The sequence below is a fragment of the Lathyrus oleraceus genome, chromosome 4, assembly GCF_024323335.1.
Source record: "Lathyrus oleraceus cultivar Zhongwan6 chromosome 4, CAAS_Psat_ZW6_1.0, whole genome shotgun sequence".
NCBI lineage: Eukaryota > Viridiplantae > Streptophyta > Magnoliopsida > Fabales > Fabaceae > Lathyrus > Lathyrus oleraceus.
This window is the reverse complement of record NC_066582.1, coordinates 132,558,356-132,572,361: the sequence shown is the minus strand read 5'-3', so window position 1 is coordinate 132,572,361 and position 14,006 is coordinate 132,558,356. Positions and strand designations below refer to the sequence as shown.

At 36.8% G+C, this 14,006-nt stretch overlaps 1 protein-coding gene across 2 annotated transcripts; it reads left to right on the top strand.

Moving 5' to 3' along the window:
* The first annotated feature begins 1,812 nt into the window (after positions 1-1,812).
* On the top strand, positions 1,813-5,232 carry LOC127074041 (adenylate kinase 4). Of its 2 annotated transcripts, XM_051015300.1 has the most exons (7): positions 1,813-1,970; positions 2,106-2,237; positions 3,301-3,446; positions 3,544-3,663; positions 3,807-3,974; positions 4,541-4,630; positions 4,922-5,232. In XM_051015300.1, the coding sequence occupies exons 2-7, from the start codon at positions 2,132-2,134 to the stop codon at positions 5,021-5,023; spliced, it is 732 nt and encodes a 243-aa protein (XP_050871257.1). In that variant the 5' UTR covers positions 1,813-1,970; positions 2,106-2,131; the 3' UTR covers positions 5,024-5,232. The 2 variants fall into 2 exon arrangements, with proteins under 2 accessions (XP_050871257.1, XP_050871258.1); XM_051015301.1 differs by having other exon boundaries at positions 1,958-2,237.
* The last annotated feature ends 8,774 nt before the right edge of the window (positions 5,233-14,006 follow it).

Below are 14,006 nucleotides of genomic sequence, written 5' to 3'. Positions count from 1 at the left end.
ATGCGACAATACCATGTAAGTAATTTAATCCCTGCCTTTTCATTGATAATAATACTCATTATATACAAGTATGACAATATCTATATTTGGAAGCTAATAATATACAATTATGATATATACCAATTATAGAAATATCCTAATAATTATACTAATTATAGAGATATTCTAATAAATATCGCTCCCCTGAAACACGAAGGAAACATGTGATTCAGCAAGAGAACGACAAAAAACACTAAACTAGATAGAAGAACACAAGTAGGAGTTAAAACAATAAATATAAAAAGAAGATCAAAATGAAAAAAACCAGTACATGGAAAAAAATCATATACAAAGTCTTATTTAAAAATACCAATACAATGATATACACGAGTTACCTCACTATTAATCAATATCATCTCGAAGTGTTCTTTGTGTTAGAAATGACAGTCTATTTGTGGTGTATTTTTGCGACAATCCTTTTCAGAGTTCTTTTTCATCATTAATGTCTTTAATAAGCTCAAGTGGTCTAGCCATATGGAGGATTTGAGGAGAGAAGATGAAGAAGTTAACACATAAATGATGAAAGTATAAGGTGATTAAACTTTGAGGTGATATTGTAAAACAATGGAAAAGATGAAGAAGAAATACATTATCGATTTTGTGAACTTCGACAATAAAGATAGAAGTGAACGAGTTTCAGCGATGAGGAAGATGAAGTAATGAAAGAAGAAAACTAAAGGTTGGAGTATAATGAAATGCAAAAGATTGTAAGAAAACGTGTAATCGTTTACACTAAGTATGGGAAAAAGTGACATAGACTTGACGTGTTAGGTTGTAATAGGTTAGAATGGTAACATGACAAATTAAAAGTTAGCAAATTTTATGGATTAAATTATCAAAATGAGGAAAAAACGAAACCTCACATATTCAATTGATTAAAAATAAACCATAAATATAATTGATTAGATAAAATAATTTTTGAACATCAAAAATCCTCGTGATAATAAACCAGACGAGGGATTAATCTTTTTTATATTATAGGTGTCACCCTTATTGGCTTCTAATAAGATGATACATCCTTGCTATTCCTACACCACTTCCTACACCAAATATTTACACCGTATACACTGTTCACCGTATTTATACGGTGAACAATGTATTTTAAAAATAAAATAATATTTTTATGAACAGTATTTTGAACAGTAAATGAATCGTACGTGAACAATACATGAACAATACACGTGAACAATGTCTATGAACAGTGCACATGAACAGTGACTTAAAATAGTGAAAAAAGTTGGTTAATTAAATGTAAAAAATTAGTTAATGAAGTGACGAAGTTGGTTAATAAAAGTTCAGATATTAAAAATATTTTTTAGTGATAAATCAAAGTTGGTTAATGAAAAGTAAAAAGTTGGCCAATGAAATAATGAAATTGGTTAATGAACGTCCAGACATTAAAAATAATTTTGAATAGCCACAAAAATTGGTTAATACAAGTTATGAAGTTGGTTAAAAAAATTATAAAATTGATTAATAAACATTCAGATATTAAAAAATAATATATTTTTATATTTTTAAAAAAAATAATATATTATTATAATATTCCACTGTTTACCGTATATGTGAATAGTAGAATACGTTGTAGGTGTAAAAAGTAGCGTAATAATAACATTTTTCTAAGATGATAAATACTTACTAATAATAATATAATTTTTTTTAACAAACCTTCTTTTGTTCGAAAAGTTTTATAAAAATAAAAATAATAATCTAATATATTTAACTACAAGTTTGACGAGACCTTTTTGTTTCATAAACAACATAATTATAAAGTAATGTTCATTCACCAACCCAAACAAGAATAAAAATAAAAATATTATTAAACAAAACACTCACCTAACACATGTAGCTAACGAAAGGGTAACGAAAGCAAGTGATTACGAAGACTTGAGTTAGAAGCGTTGAAGGATTCGAAGCCCAACCTAACGCAGGTAGATACAAAAAGACAAAATTACCCCCGTCTCCTTTTTCTTTTCTCTTATACATAAACATAAGAATTCTCGTCGTTGTTTTGTTTCTGCAACGCGTGTTTGTTTATCTGTGTGCTCTCTGCCACACCACCACAGGCATAACGTTTACAGAGAAAACTCTAATGGCGAACGCTACCTTGGAAGATGTTCCCTCCGTCGATCTCATGACCGAGCTACTTCGTCGGCTCAAGTGTTCCTCCAAACCTGACAAGCGTCTTATTCTCGTTGGTAATTCATTCATCTTTCTCTCTCTGTGCGTCGTTTTATTCTATCGACATTTTGGTTTTTTTCGTTTGTTATTCAGATCCGGAAATTCGAAATGGTCGATGTTTTGTTCCGGAACATGATGTTTGTTGCTTAGGAATGTTGATGCGGTTTTTAGGGTTTTTTTTGTCACTTCACGGTGTTCTTAATTGTCTGTTTTTTTATTTAATGAAGGGAATTTTTTTTTGATTTTTTTGTATAATAGGGATTTCAGTGACAGGTTGGAGTAGTTTCAGTTAATGCAATCCGGCATGATGAACTTTAATATTCAGTTACCGTAGAAGATTATTAAATAGGTTTTCCTTTGTTGTTTTATGTTTTTCTTTGTCTTAACCCTACTGTTCTTGTCTCAGTAATCTGGAGTTCTCCCACAAGATTTGTTTTGTATTGTTGTTTTTTATTCTGTTTTTCAGGTTTTTTTTTTCACTTTTATTAGTTTTTTCATTTTACCGTTACAGTTTTAAGGAGTATCAGTTTGGGATTTGGCTCCTCTATAGCGAGGATAAAATAAGTGATCTCAAAATAGTTAATGAATCAATCAATGATTGATGTTAAGTACTTATGCGTAAACAATCGCACACGTGTTGTGTTGGAATATCAACTGTTGACTTATTTGTGAATGGTTGAGATCATGTTTGTCAGGATCGTGCTATAACTGCTGCGATCGTATGATCTTGCGTGCATGCAACTGTTCTCTGTGTTGGAGCGTTTCAAAGAACGTGGAAGATGGTGGCGCGGTTGATGCTTAGAGGAAAAGCGGTGGATCATGAGATCTGCGCGACCCAATTCCAACCCTTATCTGTCTTAGAGTCTAGTGTTTTGAATTTTCAAATTGTGCCTGTTTACATTGCAACACAAGAGTTAAAATGAAAATTTTAATGTGTTCATAGTTCGTTCCTATATTTTCAAATCGTGCTTATAGCGTCATTTTACTTTAATATTCATGCTTTGAGAATTCATTTATTAATACATATTTGAAATAGATTCGAAAATCCAAGTAGAGTATAACATATAAATGTTAATGCAGGCCCACCTGGATCTGGAAAAGGCACCCAGTCGCCAATCATCAAGGATGAGTACTGCTTATGCCACTTAGCTACTGGTGATATGTTGAGAGCCGCTGTAGTAGCTAAGACCCCTCTTGGTATTAAGGCAAAAGAAGCTATGGAAAAGGTGACGTCTTTTTGTATACAATATTGCCCGTGCTTCCATTGCTTCACAGCGTGTTTCGATAGAATTTCTAATCTGACATTATGCTATAATTTTTCAGGGAGAACTTGTTTCTGATGACTTGGTTGTTGGCATTATTGATGAAGCAATTAAGAGACCATCATGTCAGAAAGGTTTCATTCTCGATGGTTTTCCAAGAACTGTGGTCCAAGCACAGAAGGTATTGCATTGTTTGACATCTGAGCTACTCAGTGAGTTTCTTTTGTTTGAAATATTGGGATTGTGCGTACAAAAGCAGAATGACTTGAATTGCATGCTGTTCTACTACTTACTATAAACCTTCCTTTTTTTCCTTCGTTGCAGCTTGATGAGATGCTGGAAAAACAGGGTGCTAAAATTGACAAAGTGCTCAATTTTGCGATCGACGATGCAATTCTCGAGGAGAGAATTACTGGACGCTGGATACACCCTCCCAGTGGCAGAACCTACCATACAAAGTTTGCTCCTCCCAAGTCTCCTGGTGTTGATGATGTAAGACTGCATCTATACTTAAGCCCTCCTAAATGTTAATTGCCTTATATCAGAAACTTTTCAATAAGCACTTGTACAATTATAAAAGTTGAAATGATCTTATAATTGCTGGGAGTCTTTTAAAATAAGCTTGTGCACCTTGACTTCTATCATACCTCCCTTATCTAACTTCTTCATGAACATCTACTATTATGTATGGACTTTTTTGTAAGGTAGAAATCAAATACTTATATCAGTTGTACGAGCTAGAAGCTTATCCAAGCTCGATCTAAGTATGATTTTTGCTTCTAGAGACTTAAGCATTTGCAAAATTTCTTTAAAAGCTTTTAAAAGTGTCTTTCAGATTTGATTGTAAATGATGAATGAAATGAGGTGCAAAAATATATTGTTATTAATTTTTGTTGGGAAATGGACTTAGTTTCGAGGGAAATGTTGGTTTTAGTTGCTGTCAGTAAGTACTTTAGTTGAAGTGGTTTCCCTATTTAAATGGTTAAGTCATACTACAAGCGGGTTATTTTAAGTTAAGTTCCCGCGACTACTTTCATACTCAAATATGTGTTTTTCAGGTTACTGGTCAACCTCTTATTCAGCGCAAGGATGACACTGCAGCTGTTCTTAAGTCAAGACTGGAGGCATTTCACAAGCAAACTGAACCGGTATGATTCTGAATCCATAAATATGAAACATTTGATGCCACTAAAACATCAAGATTAACTTCTTAAATGCTTTAATTAAATGACGTTAGATTAGTCTGAAAAATATTGATTGAGTTCGGGTGTTCTAGACCGGTTAAACAGTTTTCTTTTTGATTTGTAATGTTTTATGAGTAGATTTGAAACATGTATGGATAGTTTTTCCAGTCTAATTTCCTTTTCCTATATTTTTTAGAATCTTCTTTGTAACTTGTTTTCATGGTCTTAAATAAAAAATGTGCATTGGACACGCAGGTTATTGATTACTATTCAAAGAAGGGCATTGTTGCTAGTCTCCCTGCTGAAAAACCTCCCAAAGAGGTGACTGTGGAGGTGGAGAAAGTGCTCTCGCAATAGAGTTGGATCCTCGGGTTCGAACTGTTGTTGATTTTTTAGGTAGTCTGCAAATTTCTAGTAATACATTCTGAAATTTACATACCCTTTCAACTTTGCTGCAAATGCCGGGTTTTCTCAAACTAAGATTTGAAGAGTTATTTAAATAAATTTTTGCTGAATGTAGCATGTTTACTTCTCAATGAATTGTCTATTCACCAGTACTTCTTTCATTCGATTCGATGTTGAATCTGTTCCATTTTATTTCTTGGGGTTTATCATGATAGGCATATTGATTAGGAATACAAATGCTACTACTCAGCATTTGGTCATTAAAGTCCACAACCACGTCTGATTCCAATATTAGAGAACTAATAAGACCATTTGATTTTTTTCCTAGTCATTTCTCTATGAAAAATAACGTGGTTGCTATTTGATTTGAAGTAATAGTGAACTAACCTTTTGCCATATCCAACCAATTTCCAACCAATATGATCGTGACTCTTTTTATTTCTAATATTAGTTTTCATGCATATGAACTCGCCACAAGAAAGCTCAAAGCAATTTCCACTATCTCCAAATATCTGAAACTTGTGAAATACCTTATTATAAGATTTGGGATCCCTGCAGTAAATTGATTTGTGTTTTATATGAATTTACTCCGTAAGAAGTCTTGAAAATAAAACATGGTACATGTTAGCTCATAATTTCGATGCCCACTTTAGAATTATCAAAATGGAAATTCCATGTGAAGATGTTTCGACCGAATTTGGTATTAGGGGGATTCAGTCGAAAGTCCTTGGATGAGAAGGGCTAGCATGCAGTTAGGACTTAGAAGCATCTTTTTAAATTTTTTTGAAGACGGTTTCGACTGGAGATTCGAAATCCAAATAAAGGAGGGAACTTTGCTCTTATCTGAATCTGTTGAAAGTACCCGTGGAGCATAATAGACAACTACATTCATGCAAAGTGCCATGTGTCTCGACGTGATTGAAGAGTCTTTAGAAACAGTTATTTAGATTAAGTATAAATATAGGGTCTTAGTGTTAGGATCAATGTGTGTCAAAGTGTGTATAAAGTCTGTTAAATTTACCAAGTACCCGTGCGAAGAGGAACCGTAAATTAGGAAATGTAAGTTTATTTACACCATTGTCAGTTATTTTGAAGCAATACAATTTATCTTTATTTTTCCAGAAATACTTCTTCATTTCAAACATTCTCAATACTTCTTTATTTCAAACATTTTTCTTTACTGCTAGTTATCATCATCTCTTTTACAATCCTTCTCTTTAATTTGTATTAGTCTTTTATTGTATGAGTTTTTAATCATCATTACCACAGACACTGTTGAAGTGTTCATATTTACTAGAATTTACTTTAAAACAATTAACAGATGTCTTAGGATCAATCTGATCGATTTTGTAAATAACCAAATTTAGTAATTTGGAAGATCAACGGTTGTTTACCAATTTTCACGGTAAACAAATTGGCACACCCAGTGGGACAGTGCTAACGTTAATTTTTTTTTGAAATTGTTTTTATTTCTGGTTGTTCATACGTTTTCTCCTTTTTCGGGAAAAAATTTGTTGTATGTTATTAAGGAGTGGTAAAGTAGCCATAACCAACAAACATAGACCAAGGAGAGAACCCACTACGAGGATGGCGAATTAAAATGCGTCAGATAACCAAAATTCTCAAAATCCATCAACCAGCAACATACCACCGCCTCTTCTCCAATAGGGACGAACACGACCACAATGCACGTGTCTGAAACGGTTCCACCTATGACGAGTTCGATGCCAACACATTCGATCCCCCATACTGAACTGATTTTAACTTACATTGGGCCTAGGGGGCCTCCATAAACTCCCCCACCAATTGGAAATGTTCCAAACATGCCTTTAGTAACCCCTGGTTTCTCTATACCATTTCGTGGTCGAGAAAAACCATATGGAATGCCAACTTCAGTGATGGTAAGTTTACACAATGCTGGTTCGACTTTCTCAGAACCAGTAGTTAACATAAGTTCTCCAGTACAAGGGTTTGGGGTTAACATGGGTCGAAATAACCAATCTTCAAGTTTGAGACACCAGACACAAATACCTAGCCTTACCAATAACTCCACAACAGTGTGGCGACAACAGATGGCCGAAAGCAACCATGAGATGGTCAAAATGCTGACCCAAACGTTGACCACCGTATTAAATCCTCTGATTCAAAATACGGCTCAGCCGAATCAACAGATGACAGCGCAGGTGGCGCGAATGTCTGAAATTTTTGGGTGTACCACAGCCTCATCGACACCCTCCAAGGGATTGAGTAAGGGAAAACCAGGGGGCAACCTTCGAAGAAGACCTTACTATCAACCAGATCCCACAAAATCAACTGCAACCAGAGATGGTGAATCAGGAAGTAGGAGTCGGACCCCCTAGGATCGAACTACAAATCCCCAGAGAAAGGGATCCAAGGGTAGTAATGGTAAATAGAAACCAAAACGTCGATAATGTCATACGGAAAATTCGACAAGACGATATGGCAGTAGATAATAATCTAGCAGTCATGGTCGAGAGGATTATGGTTCGAAATGGGGTAAACTTTGGCATTCGAAGGCCAAATTATACATCACCTTTGTCGGAATATATCTTACAGGCAGAAGCACCCCTTAGAAAAAAAAATCCCCAAATTCACTAAGTTTTCTGGGGATACTACTGAATCCACTGTCGAACATGTGGCTAGATATTTAATTGAGGCAAGAGACATTTCGAACAACGAGAACCTTAGGATAAAGTTTTGCCCAAGTTCTCTCACAAAGAATGCCTTTACATGGTTCACCACCTTGCCACAAAGTTCGATTCATACTTGGAATCAACTAGAGAGAATGTTCCATGAGCAGTTTTACATGGGACAAACTAAGATAAGTCTGAAGGAATTGGCCAGTATTAAACAATGAGCCAATTGATGACTATCTGAATAGGTTTCGATTACTCAAAGCTAGGCGTTTTACGCAAGTCCCAGAGCATGAACTGGTCGAAATGACCGCTGGGGACATTGACTATTCGATCAGGAAGAAGCTAGGTACCCAGTATTTGAGAGATATGGCCCAACTGGATGATAGGGTTTGATAGTTAGAATGCTTGAAGGAAGAAAAGGCTAGAGCAAATAAGAATAAAAGGGTAGCCTATGTCGATTTCAGCAATGATGATGAAGGGTCCTGTAACGGACCTTCAGACTTCGACGAAAATGAGATCGACCTTTCTGAATTAAAGCAAGGGCCACCTTACACATGTAAGGTTTTGGCTCCGTCAAATGGAAAAAACCCTATTGAAGTAGAAAAGAATGATAAATTTGATGTTACAAAATGTGACGAAATCTTCGATTTGTTAATTAAGGATGGTCAAATGATAGTACCCCCGAGTGCTAAAGTGCCTCCTTTAGAACAAAGAAAGAAAAGAGGGTTTTGCAAATACCATAGTTTTCTGGGTCATAAAACATCTCAATTTTTTCTTTTCAGGGATCTTGTGCAGAATGTCATCCAAGAAGGGAGACTCAAATTTGGAGACAAAACTCGGAGCCAGATGAAGATCGACTCCGATTCTCTGCAAGTGTCTGATGCCCACTATACGGTGCCAGAGGAAGTGAACCTAGTCGAAGTCACTGACGATTACGACATGGCTGAAGTCACTGAAGACTTCATCAATGAACCTGGCATGGCTAAGATTTCTAAACATCTTGATCAAGAATCTTTTAATGATTTCATGCAAAAAGATGTGGGAGATGCCACCGACAAGAGCGTTGATGTCTTCGACGCTGGAATGATTGAAGATTCCGATTTGGTGATAGTCACCAAGGAAGAAATCGGAAGTCATGTTGTGCCCCCGGTGTAGTGATGTGTTCGATAAGAAGGCGGCCCAAAATCTCGAGGGAGTAAGGAGGGCGAAACACCAAGAGGGTCACAAAGCTTTTCAAGATCAATAGGTTGTTCAGCCCATAAGGGCTTTCGATCCAAGGAGATACTATGATCCAAGACGGCCGATGGTGAAACTTGGTGAAGCAAAGCGAAAAGGTTCTGCTACTAAACTCATTTCTTTCAAACCTAGTGCTAAAGCTTCAAATGGGAAGTGGGTAAAGCCAGTAGACGGTAGGAAACACGGCCAAGGGAAATGGCAGAGCTTCAAAGTCGATAGAGGTTCATCATTAGCTTACCGTAGGGAATTTCAGGCTGACAAGAGAACCTCTCATGTCTCTGAAAGTTATAAAGGAAAAAACCCTATGACAAGGTCTCAATGGAGAAGGGAGTATAGGAGAAGGAAAACCCAAAGGGATACTAGTGAAAAAGACAAAGTTGAGTCTAGTACAAACGTGCATGCGATACAAAAGGAAGACTTAGGCTTCGATAAAAGAAAATTCAATGATCCAGCAGAGGCGGCCAGAGAAAGAGATAATCAAATGGCTGTTGAAGACGAAATGTTGACAGATAATTTCGACTCAGAATCTGAGGCTTCTTCGGATATTTTAGTCGGTGTGATGTCTGTGATGCCTAGGGAGTTCGACCGGATCACAGAGGTCGAAGAATCGACAATATTATGGAAAGAGAAATGGTTGCTCATAAGCCAGTATGCTACTACGTGATGAATAATGGTTGCGTCGAAGATCAAAATGCCTTCTTTGAGAGACCCAACGAGGCTATGTAGATCCATCTTAAGCTCCTTTTCATTATTGGGAAGGTCGAAGATGTTTCTATTAGTAAAATCTTGGTGGACTGCATTGCGACCGTGAATTTGATTCCTCATCACATGCTGGGGGAAATTGGTAAGTACGACACTGATGCCAAACCTCACAACATGGTGCTTACCAATTACGAGGGTAAAGTGGGCTCCACCCTTGGTGTCATCAAGGTCGAGTTAACCGTAGGAACAGTCACAAGATCCACAATGTTTATGATTGTGGAAACGAAGGCCAACTATAATTTGTTACTTGGAAGGGAGTGGATACATGGGGTCGGGGTTGTCCCATCCTTAATGCACCAACGAATCATTATATGGCGTCCAAATGCTATTGTGGAGAATATAAAGGCAGATCAATGGTACTTCAAAATCCCTATCAACCATACCGATAAACGCCAGTTCGACAAGCATTTGGCCAATATCGCTCCATATGATTCGGCCGATTTTGCATTCACCCCTGATGACAACGCTTACTGTTCTCTGTCGTTGCACCCTTACAATGGCTTTCGTTGGGACAGAGAAGTAGTGGGCGAAGATGACTTTGGATACTTATGAGCGTCTGGAATTGAACCCACAAGTTGGGGGAGCAAATTCAGTGTTGATGACTGAGTTTGAAGCACTAAAAAGGATTTCGGCTTACATAGTCGAAAACAAGCAACAATTGGCCTTAGAGGCCGGAGTAAAAAACATGGTTGTCGAAGCCAGTGAAGTTTCTCATCAAATAGGTCCTAGGAAGGACTTTGATCCAATGCCACCTGACAAGGGTCTAAACGAAGAGCAAGGCCAGAGGCTCGACGCTATCTACGATGATGAGCCTTTGGGTTTTGAGAAGGATCCGCTGGCAACAAATGTTAAAATGTCGGGTCAAGATCCACCTGAGGAAATAGACTTGGGAGAGGGATTGATAAAGAGGCTAACTTACATTAGCGCCAATATCAACCCTCAACTAAAAGTCGAAGTAGTTCGGTTGTTGAAAGAGTTCAAATACTGTTTCGCGTGGGACTATGATGAGATGCCTGGTTTGAGCAAATATTTAGTCGAGTTGAAGCTGCCAATCAAGCCTAAAAAGAAGCCCATCAAGCAGAACCCAAGGTGATTTGCACCAGTAATACTCTCGAAGACCAAAGAAGAGGTCGAAAGGCTTCTTTGATGTAACTTCATTCGCACAACCAGGTATGTCGAGTGGTTAACTAATATTGTGCCTGTTATTAAAAAGAATGGTACTTTGAGGGTTTACATAAATTTTAGAGATTTGAATACTACAATCCCCAAAGGATGAATATTCAATGCCAATGGTAGAAATGCTAGTCGACTCTGTTGCAGGCTAAGAATATCTTAGCATGCTCGATGGATATTCTAGATATAATCAAATATTTATTGCAGAAGAGGATGTCCCAAAAACAACATTTCGATGTCCTGGAGCCTTAGGCACCTACGAATGGGTGGTGATGCCTTTTGGTTTGAAAAATGCAGGGGCAACATACCAAAGAGCAATGAATTCAATCTTCCATGATTTTATAGAGACTTTTATGCAAATTTACATAGATGATATCATCATTAAGTCTATTTCAGGGAAGAGCCATATAGACCATTTTCGACGATCCTTCGAAAGGATGAGAAAACATGGTCTGAAAATGAATCCTATCAAATGCGCTTTTTGTGTGCAGGCTGGGGATTTCTTAGGCTTTGTGGTCCACAAAAAGGGAATTAAAATAAACCAGAATAAGACCAAGGCCATAATGAAGGCGAAAGCGCAATCAACAAAGAAAGAATTGCAGTCACTACTAGGCAAGATCAATTTCCTGAGGAGATTCATCTTAAACCTTAGTGGGAAGACGCAAGCTTTTTCACCATTACTTCGACTAAACAAGAAGGGTTCAAATGAGGGCAGGCTCAACAAGAAGCATTCGATAAGATTAAAGAATATTCTAGTCATCCACCAATTCTGACACCACCTTGTTGAAATAAGAGTATGAGATTGTACATATCTACATTTGACAAGACTTTAGTGAGCATGTTGGCTCAAGAGGAAGATAATGGCTTCGAAAGAGCCATCTACTATCTCAATAGGGTCTTAAATGATGCAGAAACTAGGTATAGCATAGTTGAAAAATTGTGTTTATGCTTGTATTTCTCTTGTACAAAGTTGAAGCATTATATAAAACCTATTGATGTTTATGTTTTATCTCATTTTGACATCATTAAACATATGTTGTCCAAACCAATTTTGCATAGTCGAATTGGGAAGTGGGCATTAACATTAACTGAATATTCTTTAACGTATATGCCATTAAAGGCTGTTAAAGGACAAGTGGTAGCAAATTTTATAGTCGATCACTCCATAGATGTGAATGCACTACACTATCTCAAATTAGAATCTTGGAAGTTGTACTTCGATGGGTCTAGTCACAAGGATGGAACAGGCATATGAGTTCTAATTATTTATCCTAATAAAATTCCAATAAGACTCAAGTACAAAGTGGAGGGTCTCTGCTCGAACAGTGAGGCTGAATATGAAGCCCTCATAGTCGGACTTGAAATATTGTTGGAATTGGGGGCAACTCGAGTCGAAATAACGGGTGACTCAGAGTTAGTCATAAAACATATCACAAAAGAATACAGATGTATTAAGGAGAATTTAATTATGTACTTCATAATAGCCAGTCGATTGCTAAAAAGATTCGAGATGGATAATATTCAACATATACCTCGATTGGAAAATCAAGTGGCTAATGATTTGACTCAAATTGCATTTGGGTATAAAATTTCAAAAGAAAAATTTCAAAAATTCATCGAAGTCAGAGGAAAAGTTGTATCAATCAGATTAACCTTATCAAACTTAGAAAAGACAAAGCTTGGATACGCTGATGAAGGAAACTTCGAAATATTGGCAACAAATAATCTGACAGACGGAGATTGGAGGAAACCAATAGTGGAATATCTACAAAATCCAACGACGTCTTCTGATCGAAAAACTAGGTATCGAGCGTTAAGTTATTTTCTTTTGGGATTGGATTTATTTAAGAAGTCTTTTGAGGGAGTTTTGCTTAAGTACCTCAGTGAGTCAGAGGCATATTTAGCTCTTTCGACTGTCCATAGTGGGGCACGTGGGACACACCAAGTTGGCCATAAGATGAAATGACTCTTATTTCGTCAAGGGATGTATTGGCCTACCATGTTGAAAGATTGCATCGAATTTGCAAAAGGATGCCAAGAATGTCAGGTACACGCAGACATATAACATGTTCCCGCGAGCGAATTGCACTCTATAATCAAGCCTTGGTCGTTCAGAGGTTGGGCTTTGGATTTAATTGGTGAAATTTGACCACCATTATCTAGGAGTCAGAGGTATATCCTGGTGAGCGTTGATTATTTCACGAAATGGATCAAAGTTATATCTTTACCAAACGTAAATCAGGAAGATGTGATCGATTTTATCCAGAAGCATATTATTTATAGATTTGGAATCCCAGAGACTGTCACAACAGATCAAGGGTCAGTATTCCCTGGTCGAAAGATGCAAGAATTTGCTAAAGAAATGGGTTTCAAACTATTGACTTCAACGCCAGACTATGCTCAGGCTAATGGACAGGTCGAAGCTGCTAATAATGTGATTATTAGTTTGATTAAAAAGCATGTGGGGAAAAAGCCTAGGAATTGGCACACAACTTTAAATCAGATTTTATGGGCATGTCGTACCTCTCCCAAAGAAGCCACTAATTTAACCCCTTTCCGGCTGACCTTAAGGGTCATGATGCTGTTCTACCAGTAGAGATTCACCTACAATCCATAAGAATTCAAAGGCATCATGAAATTCCATTAGAGTCATATTGGAACATGATGCTGGATGAATTAGTTGATCTAGATGAAGAAAGACTAAATGCCTTGGAGTTATTAAAACAATAATAAGAGAGTAGAGAACTCTTATAACAAGAAGGTAAAAATCAAAACTTTTTCACCTGAAGACTTGGTCTGGAAAGTGATCCTTCCAATGGATTGAAAGAATAAGACCTTGGGGAAGTGGTCTCCAAAGTGGGAAGACCCTTTTCATATTTTGCAAGTATTTTCTAATGATGCCTATGAGATTGAGGAACTTAATGAAGACAAGAGGATCTCGAGAGTAAATGGGAAATATTTGAAAAAGTATAGGCCAGTACTCCAAGAGATAAAAATAAGAAACGAGTAATTTTGTATAAGTTAATCAGAGCCAATATGGTAAAAGTGTCAAAATGGTTTGCATTTGATTTAAAGGCCCAAAGGGTTAATATTCATTACAATAAAGA